This window comes from Osmerus mordax, chromosome 12 (assembly GCF_038355195.1).
Source record: "Osmerus mordax isolate fOsmMor3 chromosome 12, fOsmMor3.pri, whole genome shotgun sequence".
Lineage (NCBI taxonomy): Eukaryota > Metazoa > Chordata > Actinopteri > Osmeriformes > Osmeridae > Osmerus > Osmerus mordax.
The window spans coordinates 7,563,743-7,580,037 of record NC_090061.1 but is presented as its reverse complement, the minus strand read 5'-3'; the positions used below and the strand labels follow the sequence as shown (position 1 = coordinate 7,580,037).

The window sequence follows — 16,295 nt, the reverse complement described above, 5'->3', positions numbered from 1 at the left end:
CGACACCATGTGTTGTATTTTTCATGCGTTTCTTATTGCTCTATTTCATAATTCTGTGTTGCATGAAACGGTGGCCGTGTTTTTTTTTTCGTTTTTTTTTTTCTCACGTGAACTGAGGGCCCCAAACTGAGGCAATGTCACTATAATGGAAACCTTCCGAAGAAGGCATTTCACATATGCAAGTAGACAACATTTGCTCTAGAAAACATGTGTAAAGATTGAAACAGCATTAGAAAATGAAGACCTCCTAAGGAGACAGGAAGAACAATCTACAGTTGTTGCCCACAAGTTAAAAAATAATAATAATATCAATAAAACTACGGTCAAAGCTGAAAGCACAAAACAGAAGGCTACAAAAAACTAAAGTTTAGATGTTTAAATCACGTTATAGTGTATATATATGAAACTTTAATGATGTAAACACTATTATGCAACAATGTATTTGTAATATTTAGTCATAGGCCAAAAAGTAGGCTTACATATAAAAACACCACCAACATCACTACTACAGATAGTGCAACATGCACTCAGTTTAGCGACTTATTCTTACCTTATCTGTGTTGGGTAATGTCTGAGTCCGGTTAAAATTGTCTCCTTCGTTAATACTGATCAACTCCGCATCTACAGGCGGAAACGGTGCAGGGAATACGACTACGTCACTCTTCAGTGTGTCTGAGCTGAAACACACGTCATACTGCTGAGTAGATTTAGAGTACGACCAGCTCCCGTCAGGGTGTGTGGTGATCATTGGAGGGCTGTATCTGTTGAAAGTGCCCTCTGTCCTGTGGCATTTTACTGCTATTAAACTGATGAGACTCAAAACAAAGATCACTGACACCGAGGCAATGGCGATCAGCAAATACAGGTTTAAATCAGAAAAGCTCTCCTCCTTCAGAGGTACATGTTTGAATTGAGTCTGGATTTCACCTGTGCTTTCAACCACCACTACATCAATAGACACCGTCGCTGACAGTGAGGGCTCTCCGTTGTCAGAAACTAACACCACCAACGGGTGAGTTTTCAGGTCATTGTCACTCATTCTCCTCTTGGTCCGTATCTCTCCTGTGCTGGTTCCGATGCGGAAGAGGTTGGTTCCCTTGGGCTCAGAGATGTGATAAGAAAGCAGCGCATTGTAGCCAGAGTCTGCGTCTACAGCCCTGATCTTGGCCACAAAGTATCCCGCTTCAGCGGAGTAGGGAATGTTCTCAGAGTTAACAGAGCCGTGCTCAGAATAGGGCGCGAGAATCCCGGGATTGTTGTCATTTTCATCCAGGATATAAACGTTCACAGTGACGTTGCTGCTGAGCGGAGGAACACCAGAGTCTGTGGCCTGAACTTTAAATTGGAATGTTTTTAACTCTTCATAGTTAAAAGACTGCAGGCTGACTATTTCTCCAGTCTCTGAGTTGACATTTACAGCAGACGTTATTGAGATGCTTTTCGATAAACTGTTAACTAATGAATACGTTATTTTAGCATTGTCATCCATATCTGGATCTAATGCTGTCATTGTGTATAAAACAGCTCCAACTGGACTGTTTTCTTTAACATAACAATTAATCACTGGACCCAAGAACCGTGGAGCGTTATCATTGACATCAGAAATGTATACAGTAATGACGCTCGTGCTGGAGAGAGGCGGAGTCCCTTCATCTGTAGCTGTAATGGTGACGTTATACTGAGAAACACTCTCTCTGTCAAGAGGCCCGTCAACAACTAACGAATAATCATTTTTGTAATTATATTTGAGCTTAAATGGTAAAGATCCTAAAAGTTTACAGTTAGTAATGCCATTCTTTCCTCCATCTGCATCTTTAACAGTGATTAAAGCGACCACTGTCCCTATCTCAGCATCTTCTTTCACTGGGTTAATCAATGACGTCACATATATTTCTGGAGAGTTGTCATTGACGTCCATTATTTCTACTAACAGTTTACCATGTGCACTACGGGGCGAGGGTCCCTGGTCCGTCGCCTGAACTCTAATTTCATATGCAGGAGTTTCCTCATAATTCAAATTACCTTTAACAGTAATTTCGCCAGTGTCAGAATTAATATCAAACATGTCAGAGGGATTCACTTTACCACGTTTGATAAAAGAATATACAATCTTACCGTTCTCTCCGTCGTCTAAGTCAGTCGCATTCAATATAATAACTGTTGTTCCAAATACTATATTTTCACTAACACGGACAGTATAAAGTGTTTTGCTAAAAGTTGGTGTGTTATCATTGACATCTAAAACGTTAACAACAATATGTAAAGTTCCTGATCTAGGAGGTTTTCCTCCATCTACCGCGGTCAGAGTTAGCCTTATAACAGGCAGTTTCTCTCTGTCTAAGGGTTTTTGCAGCACTAACTCAGCAGACACACTCTGGTCTCCTCCGCTCTGCACATCTAGGGAGAAATGTTCATTCGGGTTCAGCTTGTAGCTCTTTACCGAGTTACTGCCCGTGTCTGAGTCAATTGCTATCGGTAGCAGATATCGCTCGCCCGGCGTTGATGATTCCGAAATATTAAAAGTGTACAACTTTTCATCAAATGATGGCGCATTATCATTTACATCTAAAACGTTTACCTCTATGCGATGAAGCTGCACAGGATTACTCAATATGGCCTGTATATTTAAAGAACACTTTACCGTATTCGGACAAAGCTGCTCTCTGTCTATCCGCTCGACAACATAGAGAAATCCTGTTCTCATATTTACATCGAAATAGCTCTTGCTGTATTCTGAAACAGTACGAAGACCCCTAGACTCCAGTTCATGTACGTTAAGGTTTAAATCCTTCGTGAGATCCCCCACAAAAGTGCCTTTGTCCACCTCCTCTGATACGGAGTAAGATATCTGCGCTGCAGACCAGTCAGCTAAACAAAGCAACGTGACACACTGAATCCATACGCATTCTCTTTGTTTTCGACGAACCATAACTGCTCCTGATGAATGCTCGTATCAAAATTTGTCATTCATTATCAAAATGTGTTATTATCCAGTTTTGCAAACTGCGACTTCATCTCCGTTCAACCAACGTACGTGTTACTCTACACGAAGCGTACCGGAATAATGTTTTTCTCTTCTCCTCGAGGAAGGAGGAGTCATGAAACAGCGTCAAACACGTTCATTCCTGTGGTCTTCAGCGACATCGTGTGATGGTTCACTCAAAAGTATGACATGTTAAACTTTAAGAAATATGTAGGCCTCCGTGTCGATACGACAACACACATGGTGTATTACAAGAGTAAACAGTTGCAGGTAATATCTTACATATGTTTGCTTAAACTGATAGACTACTAGACTTGAATATGAAAGAAATATCACAAAAGTATTGACTATAATACGTTTTTATGCATCAAACTGTATACTTGAAAAGCGAGAACGGAAAATCATTTCAGCACCATGGACAGCCCCTGGGACACTGTAAGGTAAACTGTAAGACAAACTGTAAGGTCGGTATACTGTAAACCAACAGCATTCTTTAACTTTTGAAAGACCAACCGAAAACTACAAGTCAAAAAACTGATGGAAGTAGCATGTACTTTACTTTAATATAGGCCTGTAAACAATTGTATCTTACCTTATCTTTGTTGGGTAATGTTTGAGTCCGGTTAAAAGTGTCTCCTTCGTTAATACTGATCAACTCTGCATCTACAGGCGGAAATGGTGCAGGGAACACCACAACGTCACTCTTCAACGTGTCTGAGCTGAAACACACGTCATACTGCTGAGTAGATTTAGAGTACGACCAGCTCCCGTCAGGGTGTGTGGTGATCATTGGAGGACTGTATCTGTCGAAACTATCCTCTGTCCTGTGGCATTTTACAGCTACTAAACTGATGAGGCTCAGTAGAAATATCACTGACACCGAGGCAATGGCGATAAGCAAATATAGGTTTAAATCAGAGAAGCTCTCTTCTTTTAGTGGCACATGTCTGAATTGAGTCTTGATTTCTCCTGTGTTTTCAACCACCACTACATCAATAGACACCGTGGCTGACAGTGAGGGCTCTCCGTTATCAGAAACCAACACCACCATCGGGTGAGTTTTCAGGTCATTGTCACTCATTCTCCTCTTAGTCCGTATCTCTCCTGTGCTGGTTCCGATTCGGAAGAGGTTGGTTCCCTTGGGCTCAGAGATGTGATAAGAAAGCAGCGCATTGTAGCCAGAGTCTGCGTCTACAGCCCTGATCTTGGCCACAAAGTAGCCCGCTTCAGCAGAGTAGGGAATGTTCTCAGAGTTAACAGAGCCGTGCTCAGAATAGGGCGCGAGAATCCTGGGACTGTTGTCATTTTCATCCAGGATAAAAACGTTCACGGTGACGTTGCTGCTGAGCGGAGGGACACCAGAGTCTGTGGCCTGAACTTTAAAGTGGAATGTTTTTAACTCCTCATAGTTAAAAGACTGCAGGCTGATAATGTCTCCAGTCTCTGAATTTATTTTCACCATCGTAGACAACAGCAAAGAGTTAATGTCCGTAAATGAGTAGCTCAACTGACCATTTTCACTGACGTCATAATCTATAGCAGACACTGTTTGAATGACATTTCCAACTGGACTGTTCTCTTTAACGTAAACATTAATCACGGCTTCTGGGAAGCGTGGCGCGTTGTCATTGACGTCAGAAACGTGTACAGTAATTACGCTAGTGCTAGAGAGAGAAGGGGTTCCTTCATCTGTAGCTGTGATGGTGACGTTATATTTGGCGACGCTCTCTCTGTCGAGAGGTCCATCTACTACTAAAGAATAATAGTTCTTATAGTTTGTTTTCAATATAAAGGGGACTTTGTTGGTTATATCACACTTCACAATCCCGTGTTTGCCTCCATCTATGTCGAGGACAGACACCAGTGCTATGGCAGTGCCCAATTTGGCGTCCTCCTTTACGCTGTCTAAAAGTGACGTCACAGTAATGACTGGGGCATTGTCGTTTTGATCCAAGACTTCTATCAGTAGTTTTGAATGAGAGGTCATCGGAGGTGTTGCTCCGTCATGTACTTGTACACGGACCTCAAAAGCATTATTTTTTTCATGGTCAATTATTCCTTTAACCGTTAACACGCCCGTAATTGGGTCTACATGGAAAAGATTCAAAAGACTATCTTGGTCTTTTTGTCTAAGGGAGTAGGTGATTTCACCATTAATGCCTTCATCTGCGTCTGTTGCATTCAACGTGATTATTGTCGTGCCTATGGCAACATTTTCAGACACATGGGTTTTGTACAAAGGATTGCTAAAGACTGGAGCGTTATCGTTTATGTCTAAAACATTAATAATGATATTTGATTTGCCAGACCTCGGAGGATTCCCTCCGTCTACAGCCGTGAGTGTGAGCTGGATAACAGACTGTTTCTCTCGGTCTAAAGGTTTCTGTAGAACTAACTCAGCAGACGCACTCTCACGTCCCTTATGGACTGCCAGAGAAAAAAAATCATTGTTACTCAGTGTATATGTATTTAATCCATTCTTACCATAGTCCGCATCATTAGCCTCTGAAAGAGGGAATCTTGCTCCAGGTAAAGTGTTCTCGGTTATGTCTACGACTTGAGATATTGCACTAAAAGACGGAGCATTGTCATTTACATCTAAAATAGTTATTTCAACGCGGTAAAGCGTCAACGGATCGTTTATAACTGCCTCCACACTTACAGTGCACGTCGGAGCCTTCGCACACAGCTCTTCCCTGTCCATTCTCTCGTTCACAAAGAGAACACCAGTCTTTAGATTTACCTCAAAATATTTTCTTTTGGTCCCAGTAATAATATGAAACCTACGATATTCCAATTCTTGAACGTTTAGGTTCAGATCCTTGGCAATATTTCCAACAGCAGTCCCGGGGTTTACCTCCTCTGAGACGGAGTAGGAGAGCTGTCCGCACACCGCTTCCAAGTAACACGCCAGTAGCACGAGCACCACATATGCTACAATAGAGCTTCGTCTAGTCGGTAAAGACATAATAACATCCAACGTTAGCCGAGTTTACACCCAAACTGTATATCCTCCGTCTAAGTGCATGAATTGAAGAACACAGGCTACATCCAAACCAGTTGTGTTTCTACAGCATGAACTCTGATCGGGGCTCAACCATCCTCCCTCTTCTTGCTTCTCTTTGTAACAAAGCCCTGAGATACACAATCACCGTCTGATACTGGGAGGGGCCTAGAATTTCCTCACAGAAATGTTCAATCCTACGGTCAACACTGTCACCTTCTGGTGACATAAATATTATAAATGCATGGCTGTAAAGATTTTTCCCCCAATAATAATCGTAACGGATTAAGTTTCACCCAATACCAAATAATAATAATAATAACACAAATTAAAATCAAGACGGATAACTGGTGCAGATACATGAAATATTATAAATTCATACTAATTTCCATGGTGATCCTTTAAAGGATAACCTAACCTCAGACCGGACTGAGGTTGTACCCAAATACGATGAAAAAAGAGGCCGGGCACAAACTATGAACTATTAAATCATCATATTAAAACATATTTGACGTGTATTCGCCCATGTTCATGTGCTATTAAATCTTACACTGCGTCTGTTTGATATCGTGTTTCCGTTCAGTACAATGGATAGTGCGGTTGTCAAATACTTTGACAAAATGAAGTATCAAAATTAATAGTCCTACAATGCAATATCATCATCTGCACTAAAGTGAGTAGACAGGTTTCACTCTTACCTTTTCTTTGTTGGGTAATGTCTGAGTCCGGTTAAAAGTGTCTCCTCCGTTAATACTGATCAATTCGGCATCTACAGGCGGAAGCGGTGCAGGGAACACTACTACGTCACTCTTGAGTGTGTCTGAGCTGAAACACACGTCATACTGCTGAGTAGATTTAGAGTACGACCAGCTCCCGTCAGGGTGTGTGGTGATCATTGGAGGACTGTATCTGTTGAAACTGGCTTCTGTCCTGTGGCATTTTACAGCTATTAAACTGATGAGACTCAGTAAAAAGATCACTGACACTGAGGCCGTGGAGATCAGCAGATACAGGTTTAAATCAGAGAAGCTCTCCTCCTTTAGTGGCACATTTCTGAATTGCGTCTGAATTTCACCTGTGCTTTCGACCACCACAACATCAATAGAAACCGTCGCTGACAGTGAGGGCTCTCCGTTATCAGAAACCAACACCATCAACGGGTGAGTTTTCAGGTCATTGTCACTCATTCTCCTCTTAGTCCGTATCTCTCCTGTGCTGGTTCCGATGCGGAAGAGGTTGGTTCCCTTGGGCTCAGAGATGTGATAAGAAAGCAGCGCATTGTAGCCAGAGTCTGCGTCTACAGCCCTGATCTTGGCCACAAAGTAGCCCGCTTCAGCAGAGTAGGGAATGTTCTCAGAGTTAACAGAGCCGTGCTCAGAGTAGGGCGCGAGAATCCCAGGATTGTTGTCATTTTCATCCAGGATATAAACGTTCACAGTGACGTTGCTGCTGAGCGGAGGGACACCAGAGTCTGTGGCCTGAACATTAAACTGGAATGTTTTTAACTCTTCATAATTAAACGATTGCAGGCTGACTATTTCTCCAGTCTCTGCGTTTATATTCACCATCGTAGACAATGGTAACGAACTCCTCTTATTGTCCACAAATGAATAGCTCACCTGTCCATTTTCATTAACGTCATCATCTATACTTGACACTGTTTTAATTACCGTGTCAATAGGGCTGTTCTCTTTTACATATATATTGATAACGGGTTCTAAGAAGCGTGGCACGTTGTCATTGACATCAGAAACGTGTACAGTAATAATGCTGGTGCTGGAGAGAGGCGGGCTCCCTTCATCTGTAGCTGTAATGGTGACGTTATACTGCGAAACACTCTCTCTGTCCAGAGGTCCGTCTATGACCAAAGAATAATAGTTTTTATAGTTTGTCTCCAATTTAAATGGAACTTTGTTGGCTACAAAACACGTCACCATGCCGTTTTTGCCTCCATCTTTATCGAGGGCAGACACCAGCGCTATGGCAGTGCCCAACTTGGCGTCCTCCTTCACCGTGTCTAATAGTGACGTCACAGTGATCTCTGGGGCATTGTCGTTGAGATCCACTACTTCTACCAGGACTTTGCAATGCGCTGCCATCGGGGGCTGGCCTTTGTCAGTGGCTTGAGCACGGATCTCAAACGCTTTATGTTCCTCAAAGTCAATATTGCCTTTTACTATCAATATGCCTGTTACTGGGTCTATTTCGAAAGCTTCCAGGATTTGGTCTTGCTCTTTTGTACTTAAAGTGTACACTATCTCTTTGTTCGTTCCTTCATCAGCGTCTTTCGCATTCAGAACCATGACTGTGGTTCCAATTGGAACATTTTCGAAAATGCGAGTCTTATACAAGGCTTTGTCAAACACTGGTGAGTTATCGTTATTGTCTAAAACATTAATAATTATTTCTGACGTTCCCTTTTTAGGGGGTGTTCCTCCGTCTTCAGCAGTTAAAGTAAGCTTTAATACAGGCTGTTTCTCTCGGTCTAATGTTTTCTGCAACACTAAGTCAGCAGAAACACTTTCTCCTCCTTTATGTACAGCTAAGGAGAAATGTTCATTTGAACTGAGCGTATAAGTGTTTATTCCATTCTTACCTACGTCAGCGTCGTAGGCCGATAGCAGGGGGAATCTCATTCCAGGTAAAGTGTTCTCAGCGATGTCAATATTTTGTGATTTAGTAATAAAGGACGGGTTATGGTCATTAACATCTAAAACGTTAACTTCCAAACGGTAAAGCTTTAACGGGTTGTTGATAACGGCCTCTACACTGACTGTACATGTGGGAACCTTTGCACAAAGCTCCTCTCGATCTATCCTCTCGTTCACGTAGAGGAAACCGGTTTTTAGATTCACGTCAAAGTATTTTTTCTTTGACCCAGTAACAATCTGAAAACCACGGGATTCCAAGGCGTGCACATTGAGATTTAAATCCTTAGCGATATTTCCAACAGCAGTCCCCGGGTTTACCTCCTCCGAGACGGAGTAGGAGAGCTGTCCGCACACCGCTTCCCAGTAACACTCCAGCAGCACGAGCACAAAATACGTCACAATAGAGCTTCGGCCCGTCGGTAAAGACATCCTTCCGTCCAACATGAACAAAGCATGGATCCACTGAAAAATGAATGCTCAAAAAGCCTTAAAAAAGAATGAGAGTAATGTATGTCCAGATTGATCAAATGTCTACATTACATACGGTCTTGATCAGAGCCCTACTCTCCTCCTTCGTCCTGCCTCTGTTTGTGACAAAGCCCTGAGACAAATCATCACCGTCTGGAACTGGGAGGAGCCTTGACTTTCAACATAGAACTTCTCAATACTACGGTCAACACTGTCACCTCGCGGTGAAATGATCAAACAGTATGAAAACCAAGCATAGTCATTGAATAAGAAGTGTTCTGACTTCCGTTTTGTACCTAACACAGTGACTCTTTGGCCAAATGTGGAGCAACAACACGCAAGGACGTATTCTCTGATCAAAACGCTAACTAAAGAGATTGCTTTTCCAAACCAACCACTTCCAACTTTAACGACAGTTTCAGTCAATGGTGGGTCTGCATTTCAGCACCATGGACAGCATATTGTCGTTCTCTACTGTTGACAGTAACATCCTTTCAATCTTGCAGGACCGCTGGTCACAATCTGAGTTTCTGGATAAATTACATAACGCCACGAGTCCCTGAATGAGCAAAACACTTACACAGGAGAATAAGGAAGACACAGCTGGTATATAGTGATGGGGGGGAAGCTTGACTGAAAGCAAAAGTTTGTTATTTACTTAAAAATAGATTCAAACACTCCATCAAGCTTACCTTCTCTTTATTGGGTAATGTCTGGGTCCTGTTAAAAGTGTCTCCTCCGTTAATACTGATCAACTCCCCATCTACAGGTGGAAACTGTGCAGGGAACACGACTACGTCACTCTTGAGTGTGTCTGAGCTGAAACACGCGTCATACTGCTGAGTAGATTTAGAGTACGACCAGGTCCCGTCAGGGTGTGTGGTGATCATTGGAGGGCTGTATCTGTTGAAAGTGCCCTCTGTCCTGTGGCATTTTACAGCTATTAGACTGATGAGACTCAGTAGAAATATCACTGACACCGAGGCAATGGCGATCAGCAAATACAGGTTTAAATCAGAGAAGCTCTCTTCCGTTAGAGGTACGTGTCTGAATTGAGTCTGGATTTCACCTGTGTTTTCAACCACCACTACATCAATAGACACCGTCGCTGACAGTGAGGGCTCTCCGTTGTCAGAAATCAACACCACCATCGGGTGAGTTTTCAGGTCATTGTCACTCATTCTCCTCTTAGTCCGTATCTCTCCTGTGCTGGTTCCGATGCGGAAGAGGTTCGTTCCCTTGGGCTCAGAGATGTGATAAGAAAGCAGCGCATTGTAGCCAGAGTCTGCGTCTACAGCCCTGATCTTGGCCACAAAGTAGCCCGCTTCAGCAGAGTAGGGAATGTTCTCAGAGTTAACGGAGCCGTGCTCAGAGTAGGGCGCGAGAATCCCGGGACTGTTGTCATTTTCGTCCAGGATAAAAACGTTCACGGTGACGTTGCTACTGAGTGGAGGAACACCAGCGTCTGTGGCCTGAACTTTAATTTTGAATGTTTTCAACTCCTCATAGTTAAAAGACTGCAGGTTGACTATTTCTCCTGTGTCTGAGTTGATATTTACCATCGTAGACAACGGTAGCAAGTTACTGTTACTGTCTATAAATGAATAGCTCACGTGTCCATTTTCATTAACGTCATCATCTATTGTTGACACTGTTTTAATGATCGTGCCAATAGGGCTGTTCTCTTTTACATATATGTTGATTACGGGTTCTAAGAAGCGTGGCACGTTGTCATTGACATCAGAAACGTGTACAGTAATAATGCTGGTGCTGGAGAGAGGCGGGCTCCCTTCATCTGTAGCTGTGATGGTGACCTTATACTGAGAAACACTCTCTCTGTCCAGAGGTCCGTCTACCACTAAAGAATAATAGTTATTATAGTTTGTTTCCAGTTTAAATGGAACAACACTAGCTACATCACACCTCACTATACCGTTTTTCCCTCCGTCTTTATCGACGACAGACACCAGCGCTATGGCAGTGCCCAACTTGGAATCCTCCTTCACGCTGTCTAATAGTGAGGTCACAGTGATCTCTGGGGCATTGTCGTTGAGATCCACTACTTCTACCAGGACTTTACAATGCGCTGCCATCGGAGGCTGGCCTTTGTCGCTGGCTTGCGCTCGGATCTCAAACGCTTTGTGTTCCTCAAAGTCAATGTTCCCTTTCACTGTAATTATGCCAGTATTTGGATCAATTTTAAATGTGTCTAATATATGGTCCTGATCTTTACTACGAAGAGAATAAATAATTTCACTATTCAGTCCATCATCAACATCAGTCGCATTAAGAGTTATCAATGTTGTCCCTATAGGCATATTTTCAAAAAGCCTTGTCTTGTATAAAGGACTACTAAATACTGGAGTGTTGTCGTTATTATCCAAAACATTTATACGAATCATGGAAGTGCCAGACTTCGGCGGATTTCCACCATCTATGGCAGTTAGAATTATATGAATCACATGCTGTTTTTCTCGGTCTAAACCTTTCTGTAGCACCAATTCAGCAGTGATGCTCTCTCCCCCTTTTTGTGCAGCGAGAGAAAAATATTCGTTGGGACTAAGCATATATGTATTAACTGTGTTCTTTCCGACGTCTGCATCAGATGCCTCTGACAAAGCAAATTTAACTCCAGGTAAAGTACTTTCAGCCACGTCTAGAGACTGTGATTTATCATTAAAAGACGGAGCGTTGTCATTTACATCTAGAATAAAAATGTCTACACGGTATAGTTTCAGAGGATCGTGTATTACGGCCTCGACACTTATAGCACATTTAAGAACGTTTACACAAAGCTCCTCTCTGTCTATTTTCTCGTTCACATAGAGAACACCGGTCTTTAGATTTACCTCGAAATATTTTCTCTTGGATCCGGTGACAATCTGAAACCTGCGCGTTTCCAAGTCTTGCACATTTAAATTCAAATCCTTAGCGATATTTCCAACAGCAGTCCCGGGATTTACCTCCTCCGAGACGGAGTAGGAGAGCTGTCCGCTCACCGCTTCCCAGTAACACACCAGCAACACGAGAAAAATATACGTCACAATAGAGCTCCTTTTTTCCAGTAAAGACATAATGCCATCCAGTATGAAAAACACCTATAGACACACTGAGAAAAATTGCCCACATACAAAAATGCGGATAAAATATGTCCAGTTCAATCTAATTTTTAGACATTACTTTTGATCGGAGAACAGCCATCCCTGTATCGTCCTGCGTTTCTTTGTAACAAAGCCCTGAGACACATAATCACCCCGGGAAGCAGGGAGGGGCCTCTATATGACAGTGCGAAAATCTCAGTACTACAGTCAACACTGTCGCCTTCTGGTGATTTGCTCATACGACACAGGAAAATCAAATCAAATTTATTTGTATAGCCCTTTTTACACGCAAGCATGTCACAGAGGGCTTCACATATGCCCATAGAACTGCCCCTCAACCAACCTAAACCCTCAAGGAAGACAAGCAAAAACTCCCAAAAAACTCTCAACAGGAGAAAAATGGAAGAAACCTTGGGAGGAGCAATTCAGAGAGGGATCCCCTCCTCCAGAGACGGTTGGTGAGAGAGAGGAGCAGAACACAGGCTAAACATAGTCATAAAAAAAAAAAAGCATTTAACTTAAAAAGTAACACGACTTTAGACTCCTATACCCGAAACAGTCAAAAGTAGTCAGTCTATTGACGGGTGCACAACAAGGCTTACTCTGTAAGAAAGAAAACAAATATATATACCACACGTAAACGAAATGAATCATGAACTTTTTAGTTTTAACCTTGCACTTTAATGCAATAGACCCACATACAACAGACAAAATAAATGATGTAGGTTAATATGCTGTGTGGAAGACAGTGATCATGTCAGCAACTATACTTAAGCTTACATTTCAAGTTTTCCAAATAATGCGTCTAATGTTTTTAGTGCGCCGGTATCGCTTGGTGTCGGTGAAATTGAAATATCGTTGCAAGTAACTTTGCCTCCAAATCTGAGCTGTTTCATATACTGTAATACATCACCCTACTAAGAATATAAATATTAAAGCGTAAAATAAAAGAGGACAGATTATGGGTGGTGGAAGTGTATAGCGTTACTAATACCAAAGTTAGCTATATTTGAAGAAAAAGTATTTTAACCTAACAATCAGTCTTACCTTTTCTGCGTTGGGTAATGTCTGGGTCCGGTCAAATGTCTCTCCTCCGTTAATACTGATCAACTCTGCATCTACGGGCGGAAGCGGTGCAGGGAACACCACTGCGTCACTCTTCAATGTGTCTGAACTGAAACACACGTCATACTGCTGAGTAGATTTAGAGTACGACCAGGTCCCGTCAGGGTGTGTGGTGATCATTGGGGGGCTGTATCTGTTGAAACTGGCTTCCGTCCTGTGGCATTTTACAGCTATTAGACTGATGAGGCTCAGTAGAAAGACAACTGATACTGAGGCAATGGCGATCAGCAAATACAGGTTTAAATCAGAGAAGCTCTCCTCCTTTAGAGGTACATGTCTGAATTGAGTCTGGATTTCGCCTGTGGATTCAACCACCACTACATCAATAGACACTGTGGCTGACAGTGAAGGCTCTCCGTTATCAGAAACAAATACCACCATCGGGTGAGTTTTCAGGTCATTGTCACTCATTCTCCTCTTAGTCCGTATCTCTCCTGTGCTGGTTCCGATGCGGAAGAGGTTGGTTCCCTTGGGCTCAGAGATGTGATAAGAAAGTAGCGCATTGTAGCCAGAGTCTGCGTCTACAGCCCTGATCTTGGCCACAAAGTAGCCCGCTTCAGCAGAGTAGGGAATGTTCTCAGAGTTAACAGAGCCGTGCTCGGAATAGGGCGCGAGAATCCCGGGACTGTTGTCATTTTCATCCAGGATATAAACGTTCACAGTGACGTTGCTGCTGAGCGGAGGGACACCAGAGTCTGTGGCCTGAACTTTAAACTGGAACGTATTTAACTCTTCATAATTAAACGATTGCAGGCTGACAATGTCTCCAGTCTCTGAGTTTATATTCACCATCGTAGACAACGGTAACGAGCTGCTCTTATTGTCCACAAATGAATAGCTCACCTGTCCATTTTCATTAACGTCATCATCTATACTTGACACTGTTTTAATTACCGTGTCAATAGGGCTGTTCTCTTTTACATATATATTGATAACGGGTTCTAAGAAGCGTGGTGCGTTGTCATTGACATCAGAAACATGTACAGTAATAATGCTGGTGCTGGAGAGAGGCGGTGTTCCTTTATCTGTAACTGTGATGATGACGTTATACTGAGAAACACTCTCTCTGTCAAGAGGTCCGTCTACCACTAAAGAATAATAGTTTTTGTAGTTTGTTTCCAGTTTAAATGGAACGTTATTGACAATATGACAATGCACTATACCGTTTTCCCCTCCATCTTTATCGAGAACAGACACGAGCGCTATGGCAGTGCCTAGCTTGGCGTCTTCCTTCACTGTGTCTAATAGTGACGTCACAGTGATCTCGGGGGCATTGTCGTTGAGATCCACTATTTCGATCAGGACTTTACAATGCGCTGCCATCGGGGGCTGGCCTTTGTCAGTGGCCTGAGCACGGATCTCAAAAGCTGGGTTTTCCTCAAAGTCTACTATACCTATAACTGTAATATCACCCGTAGATGGATCTATATTAAATATGTCTAATACATGATCTTGGTCCTTTTGACTAAAAGAAAACACAATGTCATGGTTTGTGCCTTCGTCAACGTCTGTGGCATTAAGGGTGATTACGATGGTACCCAATGGCACGTTTTCATTAAGTCGACTCTTGTACAAAGTTGAGCTGAACACAGGCGCGTTATCGTTGCTGTCCAAAACATTAATCTGTATTTGTGATGAACCAGACTTAGAAGGACTTCCACCATCTACAGCCGATAAAGTGAGACTGATAACCGGGTGTTTCTCTCGGTCTAAAGCTTTTTTAAGCACTAACTCTGCGGATACACTGTCTCTTCCTTTATGTGTATCGAGAGAGAAAAAATCATTCGGACTAAGTTTATATGCATTGACAGTATTTTTACCTACATCTTTGTCATAAGCCAACAGTAAAGGAAATCTTGCTGAAGGTAATGTGTTTTCTGGGATATCTACAGATTGTGATTGTGTACTAAATGACGGAGCATTATCGTTTACATCTACAATATTTATTTCTAGACGATACAGTTTTAAAGGGTTATTAATAACTGCCTCAACACTGACTTCACATGTAGGTGCCTTCGCACAAAGCTCCTCTCTGTCTATTCTCTCGTTCACAAAGAGAACACCAGTCTTTAGATTAACCTCGAAATATTTTCTCTTGGACCTAGTAATAATCTGAAACCCACGCGATTCCAATTCTTGAACGTTTAGGTTTAAATCCTTAGCGATATTTCCAACAGCAGTCCCCGGGTTTACCTCCTCCAACACGGAGTAGGAGAGCTGTCCGCACACCGTTTCCCAGTAACACTCCAGAAGCACGAGCAAAAAATACGTCACAATAGAGCTCCTTTTATCCAATAAAGACATAATGCAATCCAATATGAAAAACGCATAGATACAGTGAGAAAATTAGTCCTCATATAGGCTTTACAAAAATATGCGGAGAAAAATATGTCCAATTCAAAAACAAATTACGACATTACTTCTGATCGGAGTACGACTGTCCCTCTTTCGTCCTGCATTTCTCTGTAACAAAGCCCTGAAACACATCGTCATCGTCGAAAGCTGGGAGGGGCCTCGAGATCCTAGTGCGAATATCTCAATGCTACAGTCAACACTGTCACCTTGTGGGGATTTGATTATGCAACACAGAAAAAAATAATTTGACTTAAAAAGTAACAAGACGATTTTTGTCTGCTATACCAAAAACAGTAAAGAATTTTCAGACTGTTGTAATACGCACAACAAGGCTTTTTAATTGAGGCTTACTTCCGATCAAACAAGCAAACTAATTTAATTTAATACATGTTTCCGTTTTGATGTTGCACTTCAATACCATATGGCTGTACAAGAGGCCACATAAATGATGTAGGTAAATATGCTGTGTGAAAGACATTGATCATTTCAACAACTAGACCTACAGTTGTGTTTCAGTGCCATGGACAGCGATCGTCATCAAATGTTGAAAATGAAATTGAAGCAACGTTGCAAGACAACTTTTGCTGTTATCTGGGCTGATACATATA

At 42.3% G+C, this 16,295-nt stretch overlaps 5 protein-coding genes across 7 annotated transcripts in view; all 5 read right to left on the bottom strand.

Moving 5' to 3' along the window:
• The window catches only part of LOC136953779 (protocadherin alpha-C2-like), an 86,419-nt gene that overhangs the window by 40,036 nt on the left and 30,088 nt on the right, over positions 1-16,295 (bottom strand). The gene's annotated exons all lie outside the window — the stretch shown is intronic.
• LOC136954400 (protocadherin alpha-8-like) lies at positions 104-2,929 on the bottom strand. Its single transcript, XM_067248035.1, has 2 exons — positions 547-2,929; positions 104-171 (listed from the first exon to the last, which is right to left on the bottom strand). The coding sequence occupies exons 1-2, from the start codon at positions 2,927-2,929 to the stop codon at positions 104-106; spliced, it is 2,451 nt and encodes an 816-aa protein (XP_067104136.1).
• Positions 3,097-5,951, bottom strand: LOC136954399 (protocadherin alpha-3-like). Its single transcript, XM_067248034.1, has 2 exons — positions 3,576-5,951; positions 3,097-3,132 (listed from the first exon to the last, which is right to left on the bottom strand). Exons 1-2 carry the CDS (start codon positions 5,949-5,951, stop codon positions 3,097-3,099), a joined length of 2,412 nt encoding a protein of 803 aa, XP_067104135.1.
• Positions 6,077-12,180, bottom strand: LOC136954398 (protocadherin alpha-4-like). The gene is made up of 5 exons (XM_067248033.1): positions 9,799-12,180; positions 8,957-9,100; positions 8,584-8,875; positions 6,686-8,352; positions 6,077-6,118 (listed from the first exon to the last, which is right to left on the bottom strand). Exons 1-5 carry the CDS (start codon positions 12,178-12,180, stop codon positions 6,077-6,079), a joined length of 4,527 nt encoding a protein of 1,508 aa, XP_067104134.1.
• LOC136954397 (protocadherin alpha-4-like) lies at positions 13,207-15,636 on the bottom strand. The gene has a single exon (XM_067248032.1). It carries the CDS (start codon positions 15,634-15,636, stop codon positions 13,207-13,209), a length of 2,430 nt encoding a protein of 809 aa, XP_067104133.1.